Consider the following 18,891-nt stretch of genomic DNA (forward strand, 5'->3'; position numbering starts at 1 on the left):
CAAACCCACGTGCTACAAGCTGCAACACGGAGTAGAAAAACCTTCCCTAAGTAGTGCGTTAAAACTAGGGAGCGTCACCAAGCGGCACTAAAACAGAAGCTGTTCAGATTCTGGCTAAATGAATAAACTCGTTCCTCGGCACTAGATATTTACCTAAAGCCTTAAAACATGAAGTTGTCAAAACATTCATTCATTCATTCATCTTCTACCGCTTATCCAAACTTCTGGGGTCACGGGGAGCCTGTGCCTGTGCACACACAAGGCGGAGGCGGGAATCGAACCCCCAACACTCTAGGTGTGTGTGAGGTGAACGTGCTAACCACTAAGCCACCGTGCCCCCTGTTATGGGTTTTAGTGCTGGTTAAAGTAGTAAATGACCCACGTACATCAGAGCTGGTTTAACTAGTTACTCAGATGCTAATTAGTGCACTCGCTACATTTAGCCTCAAAGATCTGTGTGTAAGTGCAGTGTGTAAGTAAAGACTATAATAATAAACACCGCGCTCGGAGGTGTTTGGTTTTCAGCTCCTCACTTCCAGGATGCGGTAAGTGCACTATAGAGAACAGGAAAAGTTTGGGTCCGGCTTCGCTACACGGAGAATGAACTGACATCATGGCACAAAAGTCCATTTCTGATTATTTAGTGCTCTTGAACATTCAGTTTGAGACTCGAACATCCACAGCTCAAACTTCTAGATGTTTTTCAGGAAGCAGGGGTGAGTTGGCACCAGGCCCTGTTTTTCTAACCTTGTGTGTGTGTGTGTGTGTGTGTGTGTGTGTGTGTGTGTGTGTGTGTGTGTGTGTGTGTGTGTGTGTGTGTGTGTGTGTGTGTGTTTGTGATTTGTTTCAGCTCTCCTCTTGTTTTCCCTGGCTGCATGCCCTCGCATTATTAATAGGCGTCCTAATCATGCTTTAAAGCCCCTGTCCTCATAATCAGGCCCCATATGGCATCAGAAGCTGGAGGGGCTGCGCTGCGCTGTACAGCAGGGAAATAAATAAATAACAGGATAAAAATGCACCGTGCGCATGTGTTTTTGTTTAAAGTAATGACTTGATTTTCACTGATCAAATCAATTGCATACTTTCTCTCTCTCTCTCTCTCTCTCTCTCTCTCTCTCTCTCTCTCTCTCTCTCTCTCTCTCTCAGACACACACACACACACACACAGAGCCAAGCAGCAGTAAAGGTTACACACATTTCACTACTGATTTAACAGAGAACTTTGTTTCTCTTTTGGACTCGTAGCGCACTGTATAACGATCCTGGTCGCTGAGGTTAGAATGCGGCTAGAATTACATTTTTTTGTGACTAAATCGATTCACTTTATCCGACGGTTAAATTCGGGGAGAAGTCCGTTTAAATCAAACGTTGTACTTTAGAATAGATTTCATTAATAATTCTTCTCTTTTTCTAATTTTACACTAAACGTACAGACGACAAGTCCCACGCTGGAAAGAAAAAAAAAGGCAGGAAATGCGGTGTATTTAGTTTGTGTGTAATAACGTACAAATGTACAAAGATCCTATTCACCATTTTGGCCCCAGTGAAGCTTCAGATGCCAAAATATGTGATGAAATTAAACTTATTTAAGTTCCAACAAAATGTTTATTTACAGTCGGTGTGAATGATTTAGTTTGATCGATTCATAGGAATTGCTTTAGTTTGGACTTAACGTACCTCTGACACCAACTATTAAAGCTTTTTAGGTTTAAAAAATAAAAACGAGATAAATGTTTTGTATTAAGTTTGGGTTCACGCCCCTGTGCCAGCAGGAGCAGTTACTCCTCTTTACAGCCAGGGGGCGCAGGAGCGAGCAGGAGCACGCTCACCGCCAGGAAAAACAGCCGGCGAAGAAGAGACCCAGCGAGTCGCACGCGTGTGAATGAAAATGGGCAAAAGGAGGCGAAAAAACCCGAATTTTGAGAATTTAAGTCAAAAACAGAAAAAACACCTGAAAGAGTTCGGAGAAAGACATCCGTTTGATGACCAGTGAGTGTTCGATCTGCCGGATCTCTGGGGTTTAAAGCACTCAGAGCGACCAGTAAACAGTGTCACGAGCTGCAACAGAATTAAATAAATATTTGTGTTTAGTGTTGTTGCGATTTATTACTCATTTATATTTCGATGTAATTCTACTTTGTTTTATTTACTTGTGGTCGCAGATTATGTCAAGATAATAAATAATAAATCAGTTTAAATGTCAATAATAAATCAGTTTAAATCCTATTTTGGTGTCTAGAGTCACTGAAAGAGCTGAAAACACACAGATTGTCCGCTTGGTGAGTGTTAAGTTATTTGTTTACTAACTTTTTTTTGAGAATTGTTGTGAGGATCAGATTTTATTCCCTGTGTGTGTGTGTGTGTGTGTGTGTGTGTGTGTGTGTGTGTGTGTGTGTGTGTGTGTGTGTGTGTGTGTGTGTGTGTGTGTGTGTGTGTGTGTGTATACGCGCGTGTGTGTGTGTGTATACGTGTGTGTGTGTGTATACGTGTGTGTGTATACGCGTGTGTGTGTGTGTGTGTGTGTGTGTGTGTGTGTGTGTGTGTGTGTATACGCGTGTGTGTGTGTGTATGCGCGCGTGTGTGTGTGTGTGTATACGCGCGTGTGTGTGTGTGTGTACGTGTGTGTGTGTATACGTGTGTGTGTGTGTATACGTGTGTGTATACGTGTGTGTCTGTGTATACGTGTGTGTCTGTGTATACGTGTGTGTCTGTGTGTAAACGTGTGTGTCTGTGTGTGTCTGTGTGTAAACGTGTGTGTGTCTGTGTGTAAACGTGTGTGTGTCTGTGTGTAAACGTGTGTGTGTCTGTGTGTATATGTGTGTGTGTCACAGAAAGAGAAGTGCACCTCCTTGGCGTCTGAGAGTGATGGAGAAGAGGAGGAGGAGAAACCCAGTGCGTATGACAAGCTGCTGTTGAGTATAAACCGCACTGTTGGTGAGGAAGAGGAGAGCGAAGAGGAAGACGGTGATGATGCTGCAGACGATCTGGACAAAGCTTCTGAAGGTGTGTTCATGTGTCATAAAGTGATTCAGTCTCCATCAGATGAAGGTCACAGAAACAAATAAAAAGAAGGGGGGGGGGGGGTTAGGGTCGAGACGCCAGTGGCTAGAAAGCAGGTTCTGGATGATGATGATGATGATGATGATGGCAAGGTTACGGTAGCTAGAGATAGAGCTGCAGAGCCTGAAGCAGGGATGATGGAGACCAGAGGCAGGATTGTGCTGCTTGAGGCAGGGAGCAGGAGACAGTGGGGTCAGGGGTCAGGGATGGTGAGCTAGAGCAGGACCACTGAGACAGTGGGGTCAGGGGTCAGGGGTCAGGGGTAGTGAGCTGGAAGCTCTGAGCTGATATTTATTTGAGATTTATTTTAGTTTGATGATTATCTCTTGTAGTGGACGATGAAGAAGCAGAGGAACGTGGAGGTGATGGTGATGATGATGATGGTGATGAAGAAGCTGCAGGCTTGTCTGAGGAAGAGGACGCTGTGGGAGGGAAGCAGGAGGCGCAGGGCGGCGAGTTCACCGATGAAACACGTGAAGCTGAGTTCAGTTTGGAGTCGAATCTGCCTGCAGACGGAGAGCAGGAGAAACACCAGGAACACCACGAGGGGCAAGAAGGTCTGACTTAGTCACAGGGCTCCGTCAGTTTCATACTGCATCACAAGCAGGAGTGTGTTTTCGGGGCGAAATGGCTGGCGGGCGGGTGCGGGTTGGGGGGGGGGTGGGGGGGCTGGGGGGGGCGAGAACAGAAGCCCACAAGAAGAGAGAACAAGCGGTAAACAACCACAAATACAAGTTAAAGCAGAGATAAGGGTAAAGAGAGAAAAAGCAAAGAGAAAAAGAAAGAAAACGTGCCAAAAGAGAGAGAGAAAAAAAAAAAGAGAGAACATGGCATGAGAAAGAAAAACATGAGAGCAAAGGGGAGAGAAATAAAGAAACACGAAAGGGATAAGAAAAGAAAGAAAGATAGAATAAGGGGAGTAGAAGAGAAATAACAGTAGAAAGGATAAAAAAATAAATGAAAGAAAGATTAGAAAGAGAGAGAAAAAAGAGCAGACAACAGGGAGAAGAGAGAAAGGAGAGAGAGAAAGAAACGCAGAAAGAGAGAAAAAAGAAAGAGCAAGAAATAAAAAAGACCAGACAAGGAAATAAAGAGTAAAGACAGAGAGAAAGATTAAAAGGTAGAGAGAGAAATAAAGTAAAAGAGAAGCAAAAACACAAATAAGAGAGAAAAGAAAAGAAAATAGGAGAGAGGAGAAAAATAAAATAGAAAGAAGAGCATAGAAAAGAAAAGAGAGAAAAGGAGAGGAAGAGAAAGAAAGAACAGAAATAAAGAAGAAGAGAAAAAAAAAAAAAAAAAAAAAAAAAAAAAAAAAATTAAAAAAAAAAAAAAAAAAAAAAAAAAAAATAATTAAAAAAAAAAAAAAACCAAAAAATAATTAAAAAAAAAAAAAAAAAAAAAAAAAAATAAAAACAAAAAAAAAAAAACACCAAAAAAAAAATAAAAAAACAAAAAAAAACCTCAACTAAAAAAACATAACCCCCCCCCCCCCCCCCCCACACAGACATGTATGTGGAGCATCAGGAAACAGAGCTGAGTGAATTCGAGGTCAACAGAATCTCAAACGGCTCCAAACTCAGGACCCAGATTAAGGTACTGGATTTTATTCCTTTAAAATGTCCACGTTGTCTTTTTAAATCTCCTCATGTTTTAATTTCTTGTTGTTTTTTTTTCCTATCCCCAGTGGTCCAGACTCGGTGTCCTGCACTGCTCGTGTCCCCTCGAGCGTTTTCCCGCCGTGGCTCCGTCCTCGTCCGTGTCTCTCCCGCCGTTCCATAAAACTCTGGAGCCGAAGGTTCGATCTCTCGTTGGTTCAGGACTCAGCGCCCTGCAGGACGAGCTGCTGAGGCTCATGGGTAAGGACGAATAAACATGGAGTCTTGTTGTGTCCCAGAGGGTCCCCACATGTCCCCATATAAACCACACCCCTTATTCCCTACCGCGCCTCATCGCTGTCTGTAGGTTCCTACAGGGATGTTTATTACCCAGAATGCTCTGTGCTGGACGGGGTAGCGGAGACTAGGCAGGTCTTCTGTCTCCACGCTCTCAACCACGTCCTGAAGGCCAACTCCAGAGTGCTTACCCATAATGCCGTGCTGAAGCAGGCGAAGGCTGGCGATGAGGACGAGTTGAGGGACCAAGGCCTCACCAGACCCAAAGTAAGGAGTCGTTATGTTTTACATGTAAAGATCAGAGACATTACAGCGGAGCCTCCACCATGAACGTGTCGTCCTGCAGGTTCTCATCATGGTTCCGTTTCGGGACGGAGCGCTTCGCATCATCCAGACCTTCATCTCCCTGCTGGAGAGCGACGGCAAGAAGATGGACGTCAGCAACAAGAAGAGGTTTAAAGACGAGTACGGAGAGGAGCCCAACTCCAAACCTGCTGGTCTGCACCGACCAGACGACCATCACGCCATCTTCTCTGGGAACGTGGACGACCACTTCAGGATCGGTGTGTATCACAGCACACACACACACACATCACACACACACATCACACACACACATCACACACACCATATCGCACACACACATCACATACACTCACCATATCACACACACACACACATCACGCACACACACACATCACACACACACACACATCACACACACCATATCGCACACACACATCACATACACTCACCATATCACACACACACACACATCACACACACACATCACGCACACACACACATCACACACACACACACATCACACACACCATATCGCACACACACATCACAAACACTCACCATATCACACACACACACATCACACACACACCATATCACACACACATCACACACACACCATATCACACACACATCACGCACACACACCATATCACACACACATCACGCACACACACCATATCACACACACATCACGCACACACACCATATCACACACACATCACGCACACACACCATATCACACACACATCACGCACACACACCATATCACACACACATCACGCACACACACCATATCACACACACATCACGCACACACACCATATCACACACACCACGCACACACCATATCTCACACACATCACGCACACACACATCACGCACACACACCATATCACACACACATCACGCACACACACCATATCACACACACACATCACGCACACACACCATATCACACACACATCACGCACACACACCATATCACACACACATCACGCACACACACCATATCACACACACATTACGCACACACACCATATCACACACACCATATCACACACACACACACATTACGCACACACACCATATCACACACACATCACGCGCACACACATTACGCACACACACCATATCACACACACATCACGCGCACACACATTACGCACACACACCATATCACACACACATCACGCACATACACCATATCACACACACATCACGCGCACACACACACCATATCACACACACATCACGCACGCACACACACCATATCACACACACATCACGCACACACACCATATCACACACACATCACGCACACACACACACCATATCACACACACATCACGCACGCACACACACCATATCACACACACATCACGCACACACACGTTACATCTTTACACATCAGCTATGAAATTAATGTAATAACATGTAATGGGAGCAAATATCCTCCAGTTTATCTCCCCCTCTCTCTCTCTCTCCCCCTCGCTCCCCCCCCTCTCTCCCTCCCCCCTCTCTCTCCTCCCCCTCTCTCCCCCTCTCTCTCCTCCCTCTCTCTCTCCCCCTCTCTCTTCCTCTCCCTCTCCCCCCCTCTCTCCCCCCTCTCTCCCCCCTCTCTCCCTCTCTCCCCCCTCTCTCCCTCCCTCTCTCTCCCCCCTCTCTCCCTCTCCTTCTCTCCCTCTCTCCCCCCCTCCCTCCCCCTCCCTCTCTCCCTCCCTAGGTGTGTCCATCCTGAAGCGCAGCATGCGTCTTTACTCCCCGTTCTACTCCTCTGACATCATCATCGCGTCTCCTCTGGGGCTCAGGACACTGATTGGGGTGGAAGGAGAAGCTCAGCGTGACTTTGACTTCTTGTCGTCTGTGGAGCTGCTGGTTCTGGAGCAGAGTGACGTGTTCCTTATGCAGAACTGGGAGCACGTGCTGGTGAGGAACCTGGAAGTGTCTCAGAGGAAACGTGTGTGTGAGTGACGTGTGGTACCTGATGGCGTGTGTAATGATGATGTTTTGCAGCATGTGATGAAGCACATGAACCTTCAGCCACTGGATTCTCACGGTGTGGATTTCTCACGTGTGCGAATGTGGAACCTGAACAACTGGGCCAGGTTTTACAGACAGACGCTGGTGTTCAGCTCCATCCAGGAACCTCAGATCAACAACATCATCACCAAACACTGTCACAACTACAGAGGACAGGTGCACACACACACACACATATGTACACGTACACACACATACACACACACCCACATACACACACTTGTGTACACACACACACACACACACGTGTACACACACGTACACACGCACCCATACACACACACACACACACACACACATACATGCACACACACACACACACACATACATGCACACACACACACACACATACATGCACACACACACACGTACACACACACCCATACACACACACACACACACACACGTGTACACACACGTACACACGCACCCATACACACACACACACACACACACACACACGTACATGCACACACACACACGTACACACACTCACATATACACACAATTGTACACACATACACACACACTCACATCTTCATTCTATTTTTGTACTCCGTTTGAGTGTTTTACATGTACTGTATGTTAGGGTAAATTTGATTTGTTCCCAATTCTGAGTCACATGAGTCAACGGATTCGTCTGAGTCAACGGATTGATTCGTCTGAGTCAACGGATTGATTCGTCTGAGTCAACGGATTGATTCGTCTGAGTCAACGGATTGATTCGTCTGAGTCAACGGATTGATTCGTCTGAGTCAACGGATTGATTCGTCTGAGTCAACGGATTGATTCGTCTGAGTCAACGGATTGATTCGTCTGAGTCAACGGATTGATTCGTCTGAGTCAACGGATTGATTCGTCTGAGTCAACGGATTGATTCGTCTGAGTCAACGGATTGATTCGTCTGAGTCAACGGATTGATTCGTCTGAGTCAACGGATTGATTCGTCTGAGTCAACGGATTGATTCGTCTGAGTCAACGGATTGATTCGTCTGAGTCAACGGATTGATTCGTCTGAGTCAACGGATTGATTCGTCTGAGTCAACGGATTGATTCGTCTGAGTCAACGGATTGATTCGTCTGAGTCAACGGATTGATTCGTCTGAGTCAACGGATTGATTCGTCTGAGTCAACGGATTGATTCGTCTGAGTCAACTGATTCGTCACGATTAGAAAACAATTATCTAAGATATTTCATTACAATGTACATTTCTCTCTCTCTCTCTCTCTCTCTCTCTCTCTCTTTTCAGGTTTCCATTAAAAATCTTCCTAAAACAGGCTCCATCTCCCAGGTGCTGGTGCAGCTGCCACACGTCTTCCAGATGTTTCACACGGACAGTTTCATGGACCAGGACGAAAGGTGAGACATGGCAGTAATAATAAAACTTTATGGACATATTAAATTAGTCTCTAAAGAAATCAAAATAGGGTTGGTTTTATTTTTAACAGATTAAATATGAGGAATATAAAATAATTAGCTGCTTTATTTGTACTGAACGCTAGAGGGCAGGATTTACCTAAAGATTGTGTCAAGGTGATTCGACTCAGTTGACTCGACTCCTTTAGTCTCGTTTCTCGTTAATAAGTTTTTACACAGAAACACAACCTGCTGTTTTTTTCTCAGTATTAGATCATATGTAGTAACTACATTTCCCATGATGCTCCAGATTCCGCTTCTTTGTGAATAAGGTTCTCCCGCAGTACCGGGACTCCGTGATGTCACACACACTCATCTACGTGCCGTCGTATTTCGATTTTGTGCGTGTGAGGAACTTCCTGAAGAAGGAGGACGTGAGCTTCTGTGTGATCAGCGAGTACTCGGAGAGAGCGGAGGTGTCACGCGCTCGTCACTTCTTCAGCAAAGGAGAGAAACAGTTCCTGCTCTTCTCCGAGAGGTTCCACTTTTACAAGAGGTGTGTGTGAGGGAGGGAGGGAGTGTGTTGGGGGGTGGGGGGTAGTGTGGGGGTGTATTTATGCTTGATGGATTATTATTGGTGAATTATTGTTCTCTCTCTCTCGCCTCTCTCTGTGTGTGTCTCTCTCTGTGTCTCTCTCTCTCGCCTCTCTGTGTTTTTCTGTGTGTCTCTCTCTCTGTCTTGCTCTCGCCTCTCTGTGTCTCTTGCTTTCGCCTCTCTGCCTCTCTCTCTCTCTCTCTCTCTGTCTTGCTCTCGCCTCTCTGTCTCTCTCTCTTTCTCTCTGTCTCTCTCTGTCTTGCTCTCGCCTCTCTGTGTCTCTTGCTTTCGCCTCTCTGTGTCTTTCTCTCTCTCTCTGTCTTGCTCTCTTTCTCTCTGTCTCTCTCTCTTTCTCTCTGTCTCTCTCTGTCTTGCTCTCACCTCTCTGTCTCTCTCTGTCTCTCTGTCTTGCTCTCTCTGTGTCTCTCTCTTCCTCTGTCTCTCTGTCTTGCTCTCACCTCTCTGCCCCCCCTCTCTCTCCCCCCCTCTCTCTATCCCCCCCCCCCCCAGGTCCACCATCAGAGGAATACAGAACATTATCTTCTACGCCCTGCCCACCTATGCACACTTCTACAGTGAGGTGTGTAACATGCTGCAGGTCGGCGGCTCTGACGGTTCCTCCAGCTTCACCTGCACCACTCTGTACTCTCGCTACGACGCTCACAGACTGGCAGCCATCGGCGGGGCCGAGCGAGCCGCCAGCATGATCCGGTCCAACAAGTCTGTCCATCTGTTCATCACGGGGGAGGAAGTGCGTGTGTGACGGAGGGGCGGAGTTTGTACGGCTTTTACCGTCCAGGGAACTCCTCACACTGTTAATGCAGTTTATTCATCTTTCACTATAAACATTTTAATAAAGGAATTTAATAACCAAACTTTTCAAGATTTTGTAAAAAGAACAGAATTTAAACCTGCAGCATTTATCTCGAGATGTAAAGATGAATCGTGTCGGTGGTGTGATGTGTTTCTGCTCCAAAGGAAACATAAACTACTGAACAAAATGCAGTTTGGGCAATAATCATTTTCTGTCCTCTAATTAATTTATTTATATATTTTACACACACACACACACACACACACATTTTGTCTCTGATAACGAATCACCTAAGGTTGTGATGACTTTATGGTTTGGCTCTGAATCACTTCATCAACTAAATGTGTTTCTCCCAAGGTCACTCTTCATCCCTCCAACTCGATATCACATTACCACCACCACCCCCTACACACACACACACACACACACACACACACTGTTGACCTTGAGATGACCTGATGAAAGATGGGAAGGAAGAACACACTGGTCCATGGTGAGCTTTACATTAAATAATCATTAACACACACACACACACACAGCTCAACTCAGACCAAGCTTTCAGACTGAATTATTCAGCATAGAGGTGCAACATCTGTCATTCCTCATGCACCATGTCACACACACACACACACACACACACACACACACACACACACACCTGAAGGCACGAATGTGTGTGTTGGAGTTTATATTGTAGTTATAGTTCTTGTTACTGGAGATATTTACTGAGTGCGGAGTACGATGGCTTTGTGTGGATCTATATTTAAATATGTAAATTATTAATTTATTTATCTATATTTAAATATGTAAATGTTATTTAAAATGTTCAGAAGAGTTTATTTTCAACATTTAATTTTTTTTCTGATGATCAGCTTCTCCTCCTTACACAAAGGGAACCTGCTGCACTTTACTAAGGCCATAAGCCAAAGTTTACATCCCAACTGCACTACACACACACACACACACACACACACACTGTCTCTCTCTTTCTGTCTCACTCTCTTTCTCTGTCTCTTTCTGTCTCTCACTCTCTCTCTGTCTCTTGCACTGTCTCCCTCTTTCTGTCTCTCACTCTTTCTCTCTGTCTCACTCTCTTGCTCACTCTCTCTCTCTTTCTCTCTCTTGTGTTTCCTGTGTTCTGTTCATTCACCAATTGTAGAGCTGGAGCAATATAAAAACTGCTCCTACAAAAAGTCTGTAAAAGCCATTTTCATCCGTTTGTCTGTCCCTCTCTCTGTCTCTCTCTCTGTCTGTGATGTGTTTCTGTCTCTCTTTCTCTCTGTCTATGTTTCTCTCTCTCTCTCTCTCTCTCTCTCTCTCTGACTCACTGATGAAGGTTACACTGTTTCCTTCTCTCCTTTTTTTTCCTGATGTATATCTGTCTTTTTCTCCCTGCTTATGACAATGCCGAAACCATGTTACCATGGAAACCGTGGCATGATGCTGGTGTGTGTGAGACTTGAGACAGAAAGACACGTTTTATTTATTTTATTTTTGAATAAATTCGTTTGTTTCTAAAAGAATCCCAGAGTTTTACTAATCAGATGTCGGCTGTAATCAGATCAACACACTGACATGAAGATATCTCCTGTTAAAACACACTGCAGCTTTCTGCCGGGTCTCTGGAGTTAACGGGTTAAACGAACACACGGTTTCTATAGCAACAGTGATCTTAATTCACTCAGTGCGGAAATATCGACAAGTTCTTTCTCTTTAAGACGGAAGAAGGAAAGAATGCGAGGAGAAGAGGAATAAGGAGAGATCTGAGTAATTCAGACTGTTAACGAGAAAAATAAATGAACACAGCGAGTCCTTGTTACCCACAATGCACTGCAGCGTTTAAGAGAGGATGCGATGAGTGGGCTGTGATAGACAGATAGCAGCAGAAATGAATAGAGAGATAACCGGTCAGAAAATATAAATAGCTGGAGGGAGAGATGGTGGGAGACAGACAGGAAGGGGATGAGTAGAGTGCTGGACAGATGGATGGATGGATGGATGGATGGACGGATGCACTGACACTAGGAGAAAGAGTCTAATAGAGAGATAAACAAATGGTTTATAGATATTATATAATGAGACAGATGGATGGAGAGATGGAGAGATGTATGATCTGTATAACAGCACGTGTTTGTGTTTTCAATCAGGACAACAGAGCACATGGTAACTGTAACTATGGTGATGTTTAATGATGCACGCACGCACGCGCGCGCGCGCACACACACACACACACACACACACACACACTCGGTCTTTATAATATTATCTGTTTTTAGGGGGTTTAGGCTGATTCTCTCTCTCCCTCTCACTTTTTCTCTCTCTCCCTCTCTGTATTTCTCTCCGTCTCTCTCTTTTTCTCTCTCTTCCTCTCCGTCTCTCTCTTTTTCTTTCTCTCCCTCCCTCCCTCCCTCCCTCTTTATCTGTCTCTCTCTCTCTCCCTCTGTCTCGCTCTCTCTCTTCCTCCCTCCCTCTCTCTTTATCTGTCTCTCTCTTTCTCTTCCCCCCCCCCCCTCTGCCTCCCCCCCCATTATATTACTCTAATCACTTCCTGTAATAGTTTAATCAGGTTAAACATACGTCATCACGTGAAACACACAAGCGTCACTCAGGAAGAGGAGTGAACACGTGAATAATAAACACACGCACACACGTACACAAGCCCCATTACAACCACGGCATTATGTAGATAACCCTCATTATATATTATTATACAGCGTCATACTTCTTTCTCTTCGTGTATTTTATCTACAGTGTATTTCTGACTCGATACTGTGACCAGCTCCTTTTCTGGGCTGCTATAAGACGTGAATTCAGACGTCAATAGACGTGCAATAGCGCGGACTTCATTCAATCTGAGTGGAGAAATGAATCAAAACCTGACTCGTCTGAACCAAGCGAATCGATTGTATTCCATATCAACGTTTTTTTGAAAGAATCGATTCCGAAAAACGAATCTAGACTCTGGGAAGTACCATCAGCTCGTCGGCCCCCTTTTTATCCTTGTTGGACAAAACCCCGGACTCCCCCGTGTTTAAGGGCGACTTGATTCAGTCCAATCCAGAACACCATGGCGATTGATGGTGAGTAGGCCGAAAATACTGCGCTCCTGTTTCATGGCAATGTTTATAAACTGTACCTTTACATTTAATGTGTGTGTGTGTGTGTGTGTGTGTGTGTGTGTGTGTGTGTGTGTGTGTGTGTGTGTGTGTGTGTGTGTGTGTGTGTGTGTGTGTGTGTGTGAGAGAGAGAGATCTGTATGAAAACACACACACCCTACTGTAAGTTTGTGTTCAGCGTGAAATCAGTGCTGTTTAATTAGCTGCTCAGTTCCTAGTAAAGCATCAGCTTCGTTTGACATCATCCACTGTTGGTACTGTAAGTACTGTTGGTACTGTAAGTACTGTTGGTACTGATTGTACTGTTGGTACTGTAAGAACTGTTAGTACTGTAAGAACTGTTAGTACTGTAAGAACTGTTGGTACTGATTGTACTGTTAGTACTGTTGGTACTCTTGGTACTGATGTTGGGATGTGGTAGCCCCGTGGTTAAGGTGTTTGACTACTGATCGGAAGGTCATTGGTTCGAATCCCAAGTCCGCCAAGTTGCCACTGCAGGGCCCCTGAGCAAGGCCCTTAACCCGTCAGGTGTATAAACTGAAATAAGAAAATGTAAGTCACTCTGGATAAGAGTGTCTGCTAAATGCTGTAAATGTTACTGTTAGTACTGATGGTACTGTTGGTGCTGTTAGTACTGATGGTACTGTTAGTACTGATGGTACTGTTAGTACTGATGGTACTGTTAGTACTGATGGTACTGATGTTTAAACAGATACAACACTGCTGGGTGGGAAAACGTCTCCCCACATAATGACTGCATGTTCACATTTCAGTGCAGTTTAATGGATAAAAAATCTGTCGGATGAAAGTTTGTCATTTGTGGAGCAATGAAGCTTAAAGCCTTACAGAGCAAACCGGTGTTCATGTGTTTGCTAGTCATTAAATATGTATTCAGAATGTGGAGTGTGTGTGTGTGTGTGGGCGCATGCGCGTGTGTGTGAGTGCGGCTGTGGGCGTGTGTGGGTGAGTGCGTGTGTGTGAGAGTGTTTCTGAAATGAATGATTTATATTGTTAACATTCTGCACAATTCTGTTTAAGTGTAACACTAAATGTAGATTATTTATTAAACGTGTTTGTGGGTTTGTTGTTGTTGTTGTTGTTGTTTGTTTTTATTATATTTGGGAGTTTGATGGTGCTTCAGTTTGCTGTATTTATTTTTTCAGTGTTTTTCTGCTTTGGGAAAAAAATAAATATTTTTATAGAATCCCAATTTAATACAGAATGTCATGTTATTTTTGTCATTTCCATATCTGTTGTCACCTTCATCTGTGTGTGTGTGTGTGTGTGTGTGTGTGTGTGTGTGTGTGTTTGTGTGTGTGTGTCGGTAGAATACAGAGCGTGTGATAAACCAGAGTTAATGTCATTTTCCTCTTGGAGTTCAGTTCATACTTAAATGGAATCATCAGATTTTGAAGACGTTTCTCTCTAATTGTAAACTGTAACACAGGTAAAGCTGAGAGTTCCCCAGCACAGGGGTGTGTGTGTGTGTGTTCCCCAGCACAGGGGTGTGTGTGTGTGTGTTCCCCAGCACAGGGGTGTGTGTGTGTGTGTTCCCCAGCACAGGGGTGTGTGTGTGTGTGTTCCCCAGCACAGGGGTGTGTGTGTGTGTTCCCCAGCACAGGGGTGTGTGTGTGTGTGTTCCCCAGCACAGGGGTGTGTGTGTGTGTGTTCCCCAGCACAGGGGTGTGTGTGTGTGTTCCCCAGCACAGGGGTGTGTGTGTGTGTGTTCCCCAGCACAGGGGTGTGTGTGTGTGTGTTCCCCAGCACAGGGGTGTGTGTGTGTGTGTTCCCCAGCACAGGGGTGTGTGTGTGTGTGTTCCCCAGCACAGGGGTGTGTGTGTGTGTTCCCCAGCACAGGGGTGTGTGTGTGTGTGTGTTCCCCAGCACAGGGGTGTGTGTGTGTGTGTTCCCCAGCACAGGGGTGTGTGTGTGTGTGTTCCCCAGCACAGGGGTGTGTGTGTGTGTGTTCCCCAGCACAGGGGTGTGTGTGTGTGTGTTCCCCAGCACAGGGGTGTGTGTGTGTGTGTTCCCCAGCACAGGGGTGTGTGTGTGTGTGTTCCCCAGCACAGGGGTGTGTGTGTGTGTGTTCCCCAGCACAGGGGTGTGTGTGTGTGTGTTCCCCAGCACAGGGGTGTGTGTGTGTGTGTTCCCCAGCACAGGGGTGTGTGTGTGTGTGTTCCCCAGCACAGGGGTGTGTGTGTGTGTGTTCCCCAGCACAGGGGTGTGTGTGTGTGTGTTCCCCAGCACAGGGGTGTGTGTGTGTGTGTTCCCCAGCACAGGGGTGTGTGTGTGTGTGTTCCCCAGCACAGGGGTGTGTGTGTGTGTGTTCCCCAGCACAGGGGTGTGTGTGTGTGTGTGTTCCCCAGCACAGGGGTGTGTGTGTGTGTGTTCCCCAGCACAGGGGGGTGTGTGTGTGTGTTCCCCAGCACAGGGGGGGTGTGTGTGTGTGTTCCCCAGCACAGGGGTGTGTGTGTGTGTGTTCCCCAGCACAGGGGGGTGTGTGTGTGTGTGTTCCCCAGCACAGGGGGGTGTGTGTGTGTGTGTTCCCCAGCACAGGGGGGTGTGTGTGTGTGTTCCCCAGCACAGGGGGGTGTGTGTGTGTGTGTTCCCCAGCACAGGGGTGTGTGTGTGTGTGTGTTCCCCAGCACAGGGGGGTGTGTGTGTGTGTGTGTTCCCCAGCACAGGGGGGTGTGTGTGTGTGTGTGTTCCCCAGCACAGGGGGGTGTGTGTGTGTGTGTTCCCCAGCACAGGGGGGTGTGTGTGTGTGTGTTCCCCAGCACAGGGGGGTGTGTGTGTGTGTGTGTTCCCCAGCACAGGGGGGTGTGTGTGTGTGTTCCCCAGCACAGGGGGGTGTGTGTGTGTGTTCCCCAGCACAGGGGGGTGTGTGTGTGTGTGTGTTCCCCAGCACAGGGGTGTGTGTGTGTGTGTGTTCCCCAGCACAGGGGTGTGTGTGTGTGTGTGTTCCCCAGCACAGGGGGGTGTGTGTGTGTGTGTGTTCCCCAGCACAGGGGTGTGTGTGTGTGTGTGTGTTCCCCAGCACAGGGGTGTGTGTGTGTGTGTGTGTTCCCCAGCACAGGGGTGTGTGTGTGTGTGTGTGTTCCCCAGCACAGGGGTGTGTGTGTGTGTGTGTGTGTTCCCCAGCACAGGGGTGTGTGTGTGTGTGTGTGTTCCCCAGCACAGGGGTGTGTGTGTGTGTGTGTGTTCCCCAGCACAGGGGTGTGTGTGTGTGTGTGTGTGTTCCCCAGCACAGGGGTGTGTGTGTGTGTGTGTGTTCCCCAGCACAGGGGTGTGTGTGTGTGTGTGTTCCCCAGCACAGGGGTGTGTGTGTGTGTGTGTTCCCCAGCACAGGGGTGTGTGTGTGTGTGTGTTCCCCAGCACAGGGGTGTGTGTGTGTGTGTGTTCCCCAGCACAGGGGTGTGTGTGTTCCTCATCAGGTTCTGTTCATATAACCTTTATAGCTGCTAAACATCTGGTCTGAAACTGCAGCTCTGCCTCAACTGCTTCATTTTCATACGCTGAGCTTGTAGAACATTTAGTGGGTTATTATAAGTGTGTGTGTGTGTGTGTGTGTGTGTGTGTGTGTGTGTGTGTGTGTGTGTGTGTGTGTGTGTCCATAGAGGACTTCAGTGTTAATTACAGTGTCGTGTCTCTGTGTTAAAGAGCGTGAGACTCTCTGGTGTTTTTTCTCATCTCACTGTGTGCAAATGAACACTGAGTGAAAGTCACCTCTCTCGCTCTCTAACTCTCTCACACACACACACAAACTCACACACACACACACACACACACACACACACACTGAACACTGTCACACTTAACATCCTCTTTTCTGAAAGAGTTAAATATAAACATAAACATTGCTGTAATTCTATAGATTCTCTCAGATGGCTCTACATCATGTCTCACAGCTGATCCTCCGGATTAATTAAGGACCTTTTAACGAGGCGACATTCATCACTAACACAGTGGATTAATAATGAATGACCTCCATCTGAAGGACCTCCATCTGTTCTGATTAATGCTCAGATTTTTCACAGTGGAAGTTTTCCGAGACCGGTCGGTCGCTAGCTCGGGTTTGTGTTCATGCGAGATGTTTGTGACAACTAATGAAGGCGTCTCCGGTGTCAGAGCTGTGCGAGGTAATGCATGAAGTTCTCCACATCTTCAGGACAGAGGAGCTTACACTTCTTCATGGTTTCTCAGTAACATGAGAAGCTGAGATTGACTCTAGAGCTGCTGTAACGTAGCTGGGAACTTGTTCTGTGAGCATTAAACTGATATAAATTCTGTTTTTAATAAACATCATACTGTAAGTCGCTGTGGTGTGAGACCAGATAAACCCTTGGGGACGTGCGGACAGAGGAAACTAATCAGCTTCAGTGTGATAACAGAAAGTCGACTTCATCTGAAGAGTTCAATTTGAAATGAATATAAATGAATATGGAGTGTAACACTGTGGGGTGTAACACTGTGGGGTGTAACACTGTGCGGTGTAACACTGTGCGGTGTAACACTGTGCGGTGTAACACTGTGGGGTGTAACACTGTGGAGTGTAACACTGTGGGGTGTAACACTGTGGGGTGTAACACTGTGGAGTGTAACACTGTGGGGTGTAACACTGTGGGGTGTAACACTGTGGGGTGTAATACTGTGGGGTGTAACACTGTGGAGTGTAACACTGTGGGGTGTAACACTGTGGGGTGTAACACTGTGGAGTGTAACACTGTGGGGTGTAACACTGTGGGGTGTAACACTGTGGAGTGTAACACTGTGGAGTGTAACACTGTGGGGTGTAACACTGTGGGGTGTAACACTGTGGAGTGTAACACTGTGGGGTGTAACACTGTGGGGTGTAACACTGTGGGGTGTAACACTGTGGAGTGTAACACTGTGCGGTGTAACACTGTGCGGTGTAACACTGTGCGGTGTAACACTGTGGAGTGTAACACTGTGGGGTGTAACACTGTGGGGTGTAACACTGTGGGGTGTAACACTGTGGGGTGTAACACTGTGGAGTGTAACACTGTGGGGTGTAACACTGTGGAGTGTAACACTGTGGGGTGTAACACTGTGGGGTGTAACACTGTGGAGTGTAACACTGTGGGGTGTAACACTGTGGGGTGTAACACTGTGGGGTGTAACACTGTGGGGTGTAACACTGTGGGGTGTAACACTGTGGGGTGTAACACTGTGGGGTGTAACACTGTGGAGTGTAACACTGTGGAGTGTAAAACTGTGGAGTGTAAAACTGTGGATTGTAACACTGTGGGGTGTAACACTGTGGGGTGTAACACTGTGGTGTGTAACACTGTGGGGTGTAACACTGTGGGGTGTAACACTGTGGGGTGTAATACTGTGGGGTGTAACACTGTGGAGTGTAACACTGTGGGGTGTAACACTGTGGGGTGTAACACTGTGGGGTGTAACACTGTGGGGTGTAACACTGTGGGGTGTAACACTGTGGAGTGTAACACTGTGGGGTGTAACACTGTGGGGTGTAACACTGTGGAGTGTAACACTGTGGGGTGTAACACTGTGGGGTGTAACACTGTGGGGTGTAACACTGTGGAGTGTAACACTGTGGAGTGTAACACTGTGCGGTGTAACACTGTGGGGTGTAACACTGTGGAGTGTAACACTGTGGGGTGTAACACTGTGGGGTGTAACACTGTGGGGTGTAACACTGTGGGGTGTAACACTGTGGAGTGTAA

At 46.5% G+C, this 18,891-nt stretch overlaps 2 protein-coding genes across 6 annotated transcripts in view; both read left to right on the forward strand.

Moving 5' to 3' along the window:
- The first annotated feature begins 1,801 nt into the window (after window positions 1-1,801).
- utp25 (UTP25 small subunit processor component) lies at window positions 1,802-10,251 on the forward strand. The gene is made up of 13 exons (XM_047812943.1): window positions 1,802-1,989; window positions 2,240-2,279; window positions 2,832-3,003; window positions 3,393-3,617; window positions 4,565-4,653; window positions 4,745-4,916; window positions 5,023-5,219; window positions 5,299-5,515; window positions 6,982-7,184; window positions 7,272-7,454; window positions 8,549-8,658; window positions 8,966-9,211; window positions 9,761-10,251. Exons 1-13 carry the CDS (start codon window positions 1,883-1,885, stop codon window positions 10,011-10,013), a joined length of 2,214 nt encoding a protein of 737 aa, XP_047668899.1. The 5' UTR covers window positions 1,802-1,882; the 3' UTR covers window positions 10,014-10,251.
- Window positions 10,252-12,753: 2,502 nt separating this feature from the next.
- The window catches only part of syt14a (synaptotagmin XIVa), a 23,410-nt gene continuing 17,272 nt past the window's right edge, over window positions 12,754-18,891 (forward strand). For 2 of the 5 annotated variants that reach the window (XM_047812690.1, XM_047812692.1), the window contains exon 1: window positions 12,754-13,144. In XM_047812690.1, the coding sequence (XP_047668646.1) occupies window positions 13,132-13,144 (13 nt within the window). In that variant the 5' untranslated portion in view covers window positions 12,754-13,131. Of the gene's footprint in view, window positions 13,145-14,506; window positions 14,628-18,891 lie in introns of those variants that run through there. The other 3 variants (XM_047812689.1, XM_047812691.1, XM_047812693.1) reach the window with 3 other exon arrangements.

This window comes from Tachysurus fulvidraco, chromosome 4, assembly GCF_022655615.1.
Source record: "Tachysurus fulvidraco isolate hzauxx_2018 chromosome 4, HZAU_PFXX_2.0, whole genome shotgun sequence".
Lineage (NCBI taxonomy): Eukaryota > Metazoa > Chordata > Actinopteri > Siluriformes > Bagridae > Tachysurus > Tachysurus fulvidraco.

Bases quoted from the DNA above. Each gene is read 5' to 3' on its own strand.
- utp25 (XM_047812943.1), top strand. From the start codon at position 1,883: ATGAAAATGGGCAAAAGGAGGCGAAAAAACCCGAATTTTGAGAATTTA. The intron at 5,220-5,298 runs GTAAGGAGTCGT...GTCGTCCTGCAG, and splicing joins AAGGCCTCACCAGACCCAAA to GTTCTCATCATGGTTCCGTT. The intron at 5,516-6,981 runs GTGTGTATCACA...CTCCCTCCCTAG, and splicing joins GGACGACCACTTCAGGATCG to GTGTGTCCATCCTGAAGCGC.